We start from the raw sequence: 12,568 nt of genomic DNA, 5'->3' as shown, positions 1-12,568 counted from the left end.
TTCTCCAATAACAGCTGGGGGAGAACGTGGCGGGGGTGGGGTGAAAATGAAGCTAAATTTATCAGTCATTTTCGATTGCCGCCCCCAGCTGGTATAGGAAGTTCCAATTACCATTAGTTCAGCACACTGCTGAGTGCTCTCTTTAAGGTCGCGTACATACTGAAAAATGCCTTATGGTTATCCTTGGCCTGGGAAATTATTTTCATCTCAAAGCTGGATTTGATAGACTTGATTAGTCTCCCAAGTTGCTTGTTGAGACTGATGGGAGAGTTTTTTTGTCTTTTGGGCATAGCCCTTCCTATTTTTGGACAGGATTTTCTTTCTTTTGTTGAACTTATTCATATTGGGGTCCACCAAGGGGGCTTGGTGCATAAATGACCAGGCAGAATACACCTCTCTCTAGTACTCTGTTCCCCTACTGGATTTCCATTTACCTATTTTTCTAGTCATCCATGCACACTTCAAATGTTTGTTCCTACGTTTCTTTATCAAGGGGGCTTACCAGATGATCATAACGCCCTCCAGCTGCCAAAATGTCAGGGACAGTTCGTTGCCGGCGCTTTATAAATGCTACGAACTGAAAGACAATTCCACTGTAAAGTTGCACCTTGTACATTAGGCCAATATTTACTACCACCTGTAAGACACAAAACAAAAAAAATATGATTAATAGAGGTAACAAAAGCCCTTAGCACATCTTTGTAACATTCATTTGAATTTGAGTACTTTATGAATTGTGTAAATCAAAAACAAACAGGAGTTAAGTCTCTGTATAATCCCACGTTAGGAAATCTGAAAACGGCATTTTTTTTTAATTAGAACAACACAGTGAAAAGGTAATGTCTTGTACATGTACCCCTTTGTTTCTGCCCGTCTACAACTGAAGGAGGAACAAGAACAGCAGAGCTGTAAAGGACCCAAATCCAGGTGCACAAGTAGAATTTAAACCCATTATGACATGGTCAGTAAAGTGAACCTAGTGGCCAATTCCATTCTAAATAGTTAATATTAATATAAAGCTCACTATACAAACCATACCATACAGCCTACTCACTGTTATACTTCATACAGTTTTTTTTATACCCATGTCATAACTTCAAACTGCACTCTCTACCTGCTGTTATACTTCACACAGTACTACCTAACCGTTGTCATACTTCATACTATACTATCTACCTGCTGTAATAGTTCATACAGTACTATCTACCCACTGTCATACTTCATCTACCCACTGTTGTAATTCATACAGTAGTATCTACCCTCTGTCATACCTCATCTACCCACTGGTATACTTCATACAGTACTGTCTCTCCACAGCTATACTACATACAGTACTATCTACCCGTTGCCATACTTCATACAGTTTCATCTACCCAATATTGTACTTCATACAGTTCTACCTTCCTGCTGTCATACTTCATGCACTAGTATCTACCTGTTGTCACATTTCTTACAGTACTACCTACCTGCTGTCATACTACATACTGTACTATCTACCCGCTGTTTTACTTCATACAGTTCTACCTTCTTGCTGTCATACTTCATACAGTACTACCTACCCACTGTCACATGCCACACAGTGTTATCTACCATCTGTTGTAGCCCATGCTGCAGAAGCCTTCTGTGTTCAGCGCATGTAAATTAAACTCTATGCTTCTTCACAGACATTCAAGGAGTTTGCACTGAATTAACCGTGGATTGTACAACCTCTTACCAATTTGTCAGCATTGGTTTTAAAGGAACCCCTTGTATCATCCTTTCTTACACTTAGGGATAGCATATTCCACAACATTCCTGCTCTGCTATAAAAACTTTCAGAGTCTTGCTGAGTACCATGCTACTGGCTGTTTCACATGTCCACACTGAAATTAGAAAATGTCATACCCATGCCAGCTGCTGCAGCTATATTATGTTTCCATTTGAATGTTAAAATTAGATCCTCATAAATCTACAGTTAATGAAAAAAAGATGTAACTGCTCAAGCTTTCATGTACAATTCAAGGACCTGAATTTAAAAATCCATTTGGTAAAGAATTTCTGAACTCTTTCCAGTCTTTTAATCTGAGTTCAGGAGTAGCTGCAAGTTGCAATACTATAGTCTAGAGCAGCTGTGATGATGGCTTTTAATAGAGGGTAAAAGTTCCCAGTGTGTGCAGAATATCCCCAATGATGCAATTTCTAATAGCTGATGACATGTTGGCTTCAAAGTTAAAAGATTTACCAATAACTACTCTAGATTTCCAGCAGACTGGGTTTTAATCAGGAGGCCATTCTTTAGAGCATAGGGGGTTGAGAAACAAAGATTTGTCCTCTACTGATATTTCCAAATACCGGTCAACAACAATTCCATCCACCCCTACCACATAGCCAAAGTCTTAGAAAAATGTGTCCCATTCCAGCTACTTAAATTTGTTACCACAAACAACTTACTAAGCCCCACATAGCATAGTTTCCGGCAAAAAAACAACAGCTCTACTCAAGTTTGACGCCACCATAAATAACAAGATGAATGTAGGGAATGTAGTAGTAGCACTTTTCCTTGATTTGTCAAACACCTTACCTCACTAAAACTACTTTACGAACTCTTACTACTGGGACTTCAATAATCACCTCTCACCTGGTTCAACAGCTACCTCAGTAACAGACATGAAGCTGTAAAATGGGAAAATGTTATCTCTTATTTCTCTCAGTGCACAGATGTGCAGTGAGGATCTAACAAAGGTCTCTTGCTATACAACCATCAGTCAGCGCACAATAACAATAAAGATGAACAGACTCAAAGAATTCAGGATTTACTGAACTCTCCCTTAACAACAGTGAGTCTCTGAGCCAAAAAAAATCCAGTAAGTTGTCTTTTATTGTGGCTTCCTTATTTGTGTATAACCCAACCCCATATCTGTACTAATTAAGGAGTTAAATAGATAACCTGGATTCAGGGCCTGCCAAGCTACTCCTGTAGCATTAAGATCACCAGTGATAACGTCATTATCAAATCGGCCTTTAAAGCTATGCAGAATCTGTCAAAAGCAGTTGCAATTGTTTTTTCACCAGCAGATGACGCTGTTAGGCAAACAAACTAAACAGTAGTGCTGAATCAAGTAGTTCAGAACATCGGGTCTGTCTGTCAACATCTGCTTCTTTAATTTCTTGCAAATTCATATTAAACACTTCCATAATACTGTTTGTCCATCTTAGCTTTTGTCTTCAACTTTTCCAGTATCAGTGTGTGTTCAGGGCTTCTTAAACTACAGGTCGTGACCCCCATTTGGGGTTGCATAACCGAATGATTGGGTCACAAAAAATTTGAAGACTGCCTTTGCCAGACAGCATATTGTCCGGAAAAAATAAAATCATCTGTTGTCTTTTTTTAACGGTCTAACAACACACCAAACGAAACACAAAGACCATGTACAAAGTCCAAACAAAACCTGGCTTAGGCGGATCCATGGTAAAACTACAATTTATTGAACTTTAATAAACACAAAATAAAAAAAAAAGATGATTGCAGTCAGATCTGATGAAGTTCATAAGAAGTGAATGAAAGCACTAATCATCTTTTTTATTTTGTGTTTATTAAAGCTCAATAAATTGTAGTTTTACCATGGATCCGCCTGAGCCAGCTTCTGTCTGGACTTTCTTTTAAGGGTGCCGTCTGGTCGCACAGATGCAGAAGAGAAAAAAAAGTTGTAAACACCTATTAAATCTATGTGACTGGCTGTTTACGTCTTCGCCTTCCGCACATGCAATATGAATTCCAGAAGAAATTTGGACCGCAGACCACAACGGAAAAGTGACAGGTAGGTTTGTGTGTGTGTGAATATATGGCTTTCTTTGGTTGCTAAATATTACTGCCTAGGGATTCAGCTGACAAAAGCAGTTTGCTGTTCCAACCCAATTTTATTCTGGGATGATGAGTCATGGATGGTGAATATCAGCATCCTTTAAAATTATGAAAAATTCTACTGCACCTTAGTGTTTCATACAAATATTGTCATTTCATGATACTGCAGAAAAATTAGTTATAAATCTTCCAGCAGTAATAGTATAATGCATTTACATCTGGGCTTGTAAGTAGATAATCTGAATAACTAAAGGCATTAAGGGATGACACACTGAGTGAAATGTGTTACTACTTCAGATAACCTAAACAAGACTTAATACAGTAAACAAAAGACATGAGGAAAAATAAATGACTGGTAGAAAGAATGCATATTAGATGGAAGTGTACGGCTTAGGAAGGTGTCAAGGAGAGCCGGCAGAGGTTGTCAGAACAAATGGAATACAGCAGTAATGTAAGCAAAGAGGACCAGTAAATGGCAGAAGAACTCCATCTTAAGAGTTACCTCTTAATCTTAACTTTAAGCAATATGTGAAAGACAGGAGGCTGAGATTTAGTAGAAAGTAAATTCTAAATATCAAGAACAGAATGGCTGCGAGTTATTTGGCTGCTGACAGTAGTAAACATAGGTGACTCAAGAAATACTCCATCATGACTTCACAGCATAACTCATGGTGGTGGAGGTCTCTTCTACTGGATGATTCCCATAAGCTTACATACGTGTTTGTAATAAGAGGTTCTCCTACATCACTCGATGGGTTGCCAACTGGCTTACTCACAGAACCCAGACAGTAAATGTAGCCGACTCCAAATCCAGACAAGTGGAGTACCTGAGGGTTCAGTCCTGGGACCGCTCTTGTTTGGCATCTACTTCTCTGAAGTACAGGCCAACACTAAGGGACTCTGGCTAACAAAGTTCACAGATGACTGCAAACTGGGAGCCATTATTGAATCCAAAAATTATGTGGATATTCTACAAAAGGGCCTTACAGAAACAGATGCTTGGTGCCAGAGCCATGGGCTCAAGCTTAATGCCAAGAAAAGTATAGTTATCCCCTTTGGGAAAAGCCATATACCCATGAATTACCACATAGGTGGCAGTACACTAAACACCGAAAGTGTGATGACAGACTTAAGGACACAGGTGGACAGTGATCTCACCCTCATTAACCACATCGCCACAACAGTCAGGAAATCCTTCTATGTGGCACACCTCATCACTCAGGGCTTTTCATCCAGGAAAAAGGAGGTCACTGTCCCACTGTACTCATCCCTCATTAGACCCATTATAGAGAACAACGCCTCGTTTGGTATGTACCTCACAAGATATCTGCAACAGATGGAAAGGCTGCAGAAATACCTCACTAAAAGAATCGCAGGCCTAAAGCAGATGCCCTATGCTGACAGTCTAAAAAAACTCCAGCTATACTCTGTGGCATATCGTCTACTCAGAGGCAATCTCTGCTTACCATACAAGGCCATGTCACACCATGAGCTGTTGGACATGCTCCACTTAAAGAAATCCCAATCCCTCAGAGCCACACGCTCCTGGGATCTAAACCTTGTCATCACAATGAACAAAACATGCTGGAGGGATAGGTTCCTGACCCAGAGACCCCCCCATACTCTGAAATAAACTGCCCATACATGTCATGCAGAGCGCCTCCTTGGCCCTCTTCAAAAAGAACCTTGACGATTGGATGGGAGATAGGAAATTCACCCCAGGGATCATGTCAGTCACCCTGCTAGACAGAGGTCCAGGGAAGTAAATACTGTGGGAAGAAATATCCAGGGAATTGTTATGGCGAGACTTGTATAGGCCGTAGGGCCGGTAGCCTAGTACCAGCCTATGAGGCTTTATGCAATGTAAGCAATGTTATAACAGAACTGTATTACAATATGAAACAGCTTACCTTAAACTTAATCTCATCCACTGTGTTTTCAAAAACCTCCTTTTTTTACCTTCTTCAGGTTCAGCACCTAGTTAACAAATGTCAGCCTGTTTAGCTCACCTTAGCTATAGTATAACATAGTAGTATAGTAATTATTTCAGTGATGATATAACTTGAGGTAGGTCTAGTTGTAGACATATGTTTTGTTTTTTGTTTTTGTAATCTATTTCTTAAAAATGATTTTTTGTTTTCCATTTGTAGCTGTATATTTCTGTTCAAATTTTCTGTTAACTGTCCTGCTTAAAATCATTCCTTCATACCTAAAGAATTATTTATTTATTTTTAAAAAGTGTGTGACCAAGTATCTATTTACTTACTTACTTAACTGATAAAATAGTATTTATTGTTAAAGGTTGGCAAGCTGCTAGCATCTACCTCTATTTGGAAGGACTGCCCTGTTACAAACTACCATTTGTGTTTATAATTATATAGCCCATTATAAACAGTGCAACAATAACTGTTTATTTCTCTGAGATGCCTAGTAACTATGGACCTGTTATCAGTCTGCCATCCAGTCCCTATTGCAATATTACCAGCTTACCATGTTTTAATGTAACACGGACAATTTATTCTTCAAGGCAGCAGGCACTGAATTTGCAGATGAAACACTGAAACATAAAATTGTTTGCTAGCATCAACCTTTTCATTAGTTACAGATCTCTTTAATGTGGAATTATTCAGATGACTTTTACCTCTGCACAGATTGTACATATTGACTGATATTAGTCCACTATAATGACAGAGATTTGAGTGGCCTTTTACAGGTCATATGTTTTGTTTCATTGCTTACTGGAAAAATGTTTAAAACAAATTTAAAACATGCTCCAACAAGTGGTATACCTATTTTATAGGATGAAGAAAGTAGACAAGAGTATAAGGAGATGAGGTGCATGGCAAAGAGAGAGGCGGTGAAGGCTAAGGATAAGGCGTATGAAGAGTTGTATAAAAGGTTGGACACGAAGAAGGGAGAAAAGGACCTGTACCGACTGGCTAGACAGAGGGACCGAGCTAGTAAAGATGCGCAGCAGGTAAGGGTGATAAAGGATAATGAGGGGAAAGTACTCACAAGCGAGGAGGAGAGTGTGTTGAGCAGATGGAAAGAGTACTTTGAGGGGTTGATGAATGAAGAGAATGAGAGGGAGAGAAAAGTACAGTTTTGTACCTACCATAAATGTAGATGTTCGAAGATCCACATTGCTGCAGTCCTTACACTTGGGTAGTCCGCTGTCCTCGGTCGGCCCGAATATCAAAGTATAAGGCTGACGTCGGTCAAGGCGCATTTGACTGACATCAGGACGTCAGGGTACAAATGCGCATGACCGACGTCATATCCTCAGTCTTTTCTTGCCCCAGATGTCAGAAGACCCTAGAAATAAAGGCCAAAACCAAAAGACAGCAAACCAACAACCAACCATCCTAGCACTAAAAATATGTACAATATATACAATATACACCCTATTTACAACCCAACCCACACAACCGCCTCTAACTACAGAGGGAAGGAGGGAGGGTAATTGGACTGCAGCAATGTGGATCTTGAACATCTACATTTATGGTAGGTACAAAACTGTACTATGTTCTTCATCTCACATTGCTGCAGTCCTTACACTTGGGTAGAATCCCAAAGCAGAGGTAAGGGAGGATGGCCAAACTATAAGGAAGCAGGAGCTGCCAAAATGCCCTGCAAAACAGCAGTGGCAAAACCAGCCCTGGATTTAGAGTAAAGAGGTAGGTGATAATGCCTAGAGAAAGTATGCACTGAACTCCAAGTAGCTGCCTCCAAAATATCCTTAGTTGCCACTCCCTCAAAAGCTGTCAAGTGGCAGTAGCCCTAGTGGAATGAGGCCTAATCCCAGCTGGAATTTCCTTGCCATGATGGGAATAACAGAAAGCAATGCAAAACCCAATCCACTTAGAAATAGTTTGTTTTGACACAGGCTTGCCCTGAGAACTCAAAGCAAAAGAAACAAATAACTGCTGAGACTGCCTGAACCCTTTAGTTCTGTCCAAATAATACCGCAACTGCCTGTGTACATCTAAAGTGTGCAAAATCTTTTCCCCTTTATTTTGGGGTTTGCATAAAAGTTGGCAAATGAATAGTTTGGTTTAAAGCCACACTAGAAACCACTTTAGGCATAAAGGAAGGATTAGTACGTAAAGATACCCTATCCTTATGGAAAATTAAGAAAGGCTCAACCGCCATAAGGGCCTGCAACTCAGAAACCCTTCTTGCAGAGGTAATAGCCAACAAAAAGCAGTCTTCCATGATAAAAACTTTAATTCAGTAGTAGCTGCAGGCTCAAAAGGTTGTAGAGTGAGTTTCTCCAACACAAAATTGAGATCCCAAGCAGGAGTAGGAGCTCTACGTGGGGGTCTTATATTCTTTGCCCCTCTAAGAAATTGCTTGAACAAAGGATGAGAAAACAATGGTGGGTCACAATCATAGTGAGCCGAAATTGCTGCAGCATGAACCTTAATAGAAGAGAAGGACAAACCTTTGTCCAGTAACTCAGTAAGATATTGCAGAGCCACACTCAAATTAGGCTCAGAAACATCAAAATCCTTTGCTGCACTCCAAAATAAAAATCTCTTCCATTTATCTGCATACACTTTCCTTGTACTAGGCCTTCTAGCTTCCAAAATAACATTCAAAACTTGCTGTGGAAGTGGAGGCCCACTATGGGTCAAGACAGAATATGCCAGGCTGTTAGGTGCAGAGAGTGAAGCTTGACATTGAGCAAATGACTGTCCTCCTGAGACAACAGGTGTGGAATCGAAGGCAAAGGCCATGGAGGTTTCCGTACCAGGCTTCTCAGTAATGGGTACCAATGCTGTCGAGGCCAATCTGGAGCTATCAAAATCATCCTTGGCTTGTCTTGTCTGGCCTTTAGTAGTACCTTTGGGAGGAGAGGCAGAGGCGGAAAGGCATACACATGAAGATTGCTCCAATTGAAAGAAAGAGCATCCACTTTCCAAGCTGTGGGATGAAACCTTTTTGTGCAAAACTTTGGCAGCTGGTGGTTTAGTGGAGAAGCGAACAGATCTATGTCTGGAGTTCCCCATGACACTGTCAATTTCTGAAATACATGAGGATCCAATTTCCACTCGTGGGGATCCATAATTTGTCTGCTCAACACATCTGCTAAGGAGTTCTGTGCTCCCGGCAGAAACCTTGCCTGAAGATTTAGCTGTAAACTGAGAGCAGTCCCCCACAAAATCATTGCTTGCCTGCATAGGGGATAAGAATGTGTTCCGCCTTGCTTGTTGATGTACCACATGACAGTTGTGTTGTCTGTTAGAATCAACACCTGCCCTGGAAGAAGTAAATCCTTGAAAGCTATTAATGCAAACTGGACTGCTAACATCTCTTTCAAGTTGATATGTAGATGTTGTAGTCTGACAGGCCACTTGTCTTGTATCCACTTTCCATTCAGATGAGCTCCCCAAGCTTTGTCTGAGGCATCTGTCGTTAGAATCTGACTCGCCTCTGGCCAGGTCACAGAGAGTCCCTTGTTTAGGTGACATTCCTGAGCCCACCACAAAAATTCCTTTTGAATGCAAGGTATTATTTGAATGACAGTGTCCAAATCCTGGCAGTGCTGTGTCCATACATTTTTGAGATACCATTGTAGCTTCCTCATATGCAGTTTGGCATTGGGAAGCACCAGAATACAAGATGCCATGAACCCCAAGGCTTGAAGGACTGTCCTTGCAGTCAGCCTGGACTGATGAGACAACTGATGAAAGTAAAGGGAAAGATTCTTTTGTTTGTCCGGGGTCAAAAGGCCATCTGGGATGCTGTATTCAGTCTCACACCCAGAAAGCACATGTCCTGAGAGGGTACTAGACTGGACTTCATTTCGTTCACAGAATACCCCAGGCATCTTAGCACTGCTATCACATAATCCAAATGATGAAGAAGCTCGTCCCTTCCTTGAGCCAGAATCAGGCAATCGTCCAAATAAGGATAGATCTGTATTCCTTTTAACCTGAGGAAAGCTATCACTGGAGCCAGAACTTTCGTGAACACTCTGGGCGCAGTAGATAAGCCAAAGGGCAATGCAGAGAACTGATAATGAGAAGTCCCAGCTCGAAACGCAGATACTTCCTGCAACTCAGTCTGATAGGAACATGAAGATAAGCCTCCTTGAGATCCAAAGTTACCATCCAATGATCTTTGCCCAGCAGAGGTAAAAGCTGCTGTAACGTCAACATTTTGAACTTGGGAATGTCCAGATAAGTGTTGAGGATAGATAAGTCCAAAATTGGTCTCCACGTGTTCCCTTTCTTTGGTACTAGGAACAGGCGAGAATAAAATCCTAGGCCCACTTCTGGCATAGGGACCGGCTGAATGGCCCCTATTTGGAGTAACAGAGAAATTTGCTTGTGAGCCTCTATTCTTTGTGGAGGAGGAACGTCTGGCATGCCTTTGAAAGGAGGCAAGGTATGGAAATAAAACCTGTAACCGTGGTGAATGATATCCAATACCCATCTGTCTTGGGTAATTAAACTCCAATTTTCTTGGAAAAGTGCCAACCTTCCTCCCAAAGGTGCTGCCAGACGAGAAGGTTCTGGCAGCTGAAAAGGTAGGTCATTGGGTCTGTTTACGAAAGGACTGACCCCTGCCCTCACCAAGACTGTGCAGGAGAACTCCCTGTTCTAGGCCTGAAAGAGCCCTGAGCTCTGCCCCTACCACGTCTAGATCTACCCCTAGACTGGGAATCATAAGAAGGATACGTCCACCCCTTAGTAGGCCAATTTCTACTAAACTTTGGAGGCTGAACCTGCAAAAAATCTTTAACAGTCTGCATAGACTTAGCCTTGTCTTCCATTTTCTTTAAAACTGTCTCAACAGGAGAACCAAACAACACATCAGATTGTAAAGGAGCATCTAAAATCCTTGTTTTAACATGGTCAGATAAATTCTGATCCCTCAGCCAGGCGTGCCTGCGAAGAACTGACCCAGTGGCAGCCACCCTAGACGAGGCCTGTACAGCATCAAAACCACATTGCAAAGAATGCTTACCCACCTGTTCCGAAACATGCACTAAATCTTGCAACTCTTTACAATCAATACCTTCCACCAGAGCATCAACCTTAGACTTCAATTGTGAAAGGAGATAGTTTTGGTATTTCAACATGTGAAACTGGCAATTCAAAGCCCTCATAGCTAGAGTGGAAGAAGTATAAACTTTCTTTCCCCATCTATCCAAAGCCCTGGCCTCTTTATCTGAAGGAACCGGATTCTTGACAACAGAAGCCTTAACACCTTTAGGCCCCTAACAGTTTCTGGGTCTGCCCTAGGACTCTTAAAAAGATACTTATGAGCTTCAGGCACCCTGTAATACCTATCCGGTTTAACAGGAGCAGGAGGCAAAGAATCAGGATTAAGAGAAGCCTCTGTAAAAACAACGTCCACCACATCCAAAACAGGAGGTATAGCCAAAGGCCTATGCTGGGGTAAAAACAAAAATTCCCTAAGCCTTTTCCTGGAATCAGAGAAGTCCTGACCTTCCCACTTAAAATGCTCCCTCATGGAATGAAGAGTTTCTGAAAAAGAAAAATCCTCAGGAGGAGAAGCAGAAGGAGTAGAATCATCCACATCAGAATCAGAATAAGGAGAATACTCCTGCAAGTCTTCAGTCGAAGACTCTGAAACATCCGAAGCCTGCTCAAAACTCCTAGCTCAGGCTCCACCCTAGGTCTCTTATCAGGAGGGGCAAAGAACCCTAATCAAAGTAATCAAATCTTCTGCCATTTTAAGCATATGCTTCTTGGGCACAGTTCCTGAAGAACTAGGGGTGACACCAACTGAAGCTAAACCTGGCCTGCCTCTGGGAGAAGCCTTGGAAACAGAAGGAGAGGGCCTAACCACCTTAGGAAGGGAGGGGAGTATAATAACCTGAGAAGCCCCTTCAGCCTGACCTGCCTCCTGAGAGGCCACATCCTGCAATAACAAAGTCTCTCCCTGAGATCCCAAAGAAACCTCCGGTGGAACCACCGGCTCCACCGACACCTCTAAAGAACCGGCGTCCGGTACGGACGGTTCTTCCAGCCTAGGCTTAACTGCTTTGTCCTTGCGCTTCTTCGAAGAAGCGGGCGTCGGAGCATCCAACGGCATTTTATAATTGCACCGCTTCCCGAAGACTAACCTGGCACAATCTAACCTTCTCTTCATAGTGCGCTTATTGAATCTAGCACAAGAGCGACACCCAACAACGTCGTGCTCAGGCCCTAAACAAGGAATACACAAAGTATGATAGTCTCTATGCAGTATCTGTTTCCCACAAGAAATACAATTATTCACTTTTTCTGACATCCGGTAAACCACTGAGGCAAGAAAAAACTAAAATATTCCCCAACGGGGTACTTAGCCAACTTTGACTCGGTCTGAAACTCCGGAATCGAAAAATTTCAGAACGCCAACCGGCACTTGCAATGCTGCTTCTGCATCGGACCACGCGGCAAAAAAGACTGAGGATATGACGTCGGTCATGTGCATTTGTACCCTGACGTCCTGATGTCAGTCAAATGCGCCTTGACCGACGTCAGCCTTATACTTTGATATTCGGGCCGACCGAGGACAGCGGACTACCCAAGTGTAAGGACTGCAGCAATGTGAGATGAAGAACATGTTGGATGATGTGCAGATAGTGAATCATGAAGTGCAGTGGATTAGCAAGGAGGAAGTAAGGATAGCTATGAAGAGGATGAAGAACGGAAAGGCTGTTGGTCCAGATGACATACCTGTGGAAGCATGGAGGTGTTTAAGTGAAAT

The 12,568-nt window shown here is 41.9% G+C and overlaps 1 protein-coding gene across 3 annotated transcripts in view; it reads right to left on the bottom strand.

Moving 5' to 3' along the window:
* Positions 1-12,568, bottom strand: part of EIF2AK4 (eukaryotic translation initiation factor 2 alpha kinase 4) — a 3,701,979-nt gene that overhangs the window by 949,701 nt on the left and 2,739,710 nt on the right. For all 3 annotated transcript variants that reach the window (XM_044073832.1, XM_044073831.1, XM_044073833.1), the window contains one exon: positions 503-637. In XM_044073832.1, the coding sequence (XP_043929767.1) occupies positions 503-637 (135 nt within the window). The remainder of the gene's footprint in view (positions 1-502; positions 638-12,568) is intronic.

The sequence above is a fragment of the Protopterus annectens genome, chromosome 6.part0 (assembly GCF_019279795.1).
Source record: "Protopterus annectens isolate FY-2018-M chromosome 6.part0, PAN1.0, whole genome shotgun sequence".
NCBI lineage: Eukaryota > Metazoa > Chordata > Ceratodontiformes > Protopteridae > Protopterus > Protopterus annectens.
Note: the sequence above shows the minus strand (reverse complement) of the source record. Positions and strands in the feature narration are given on the sequence as shown.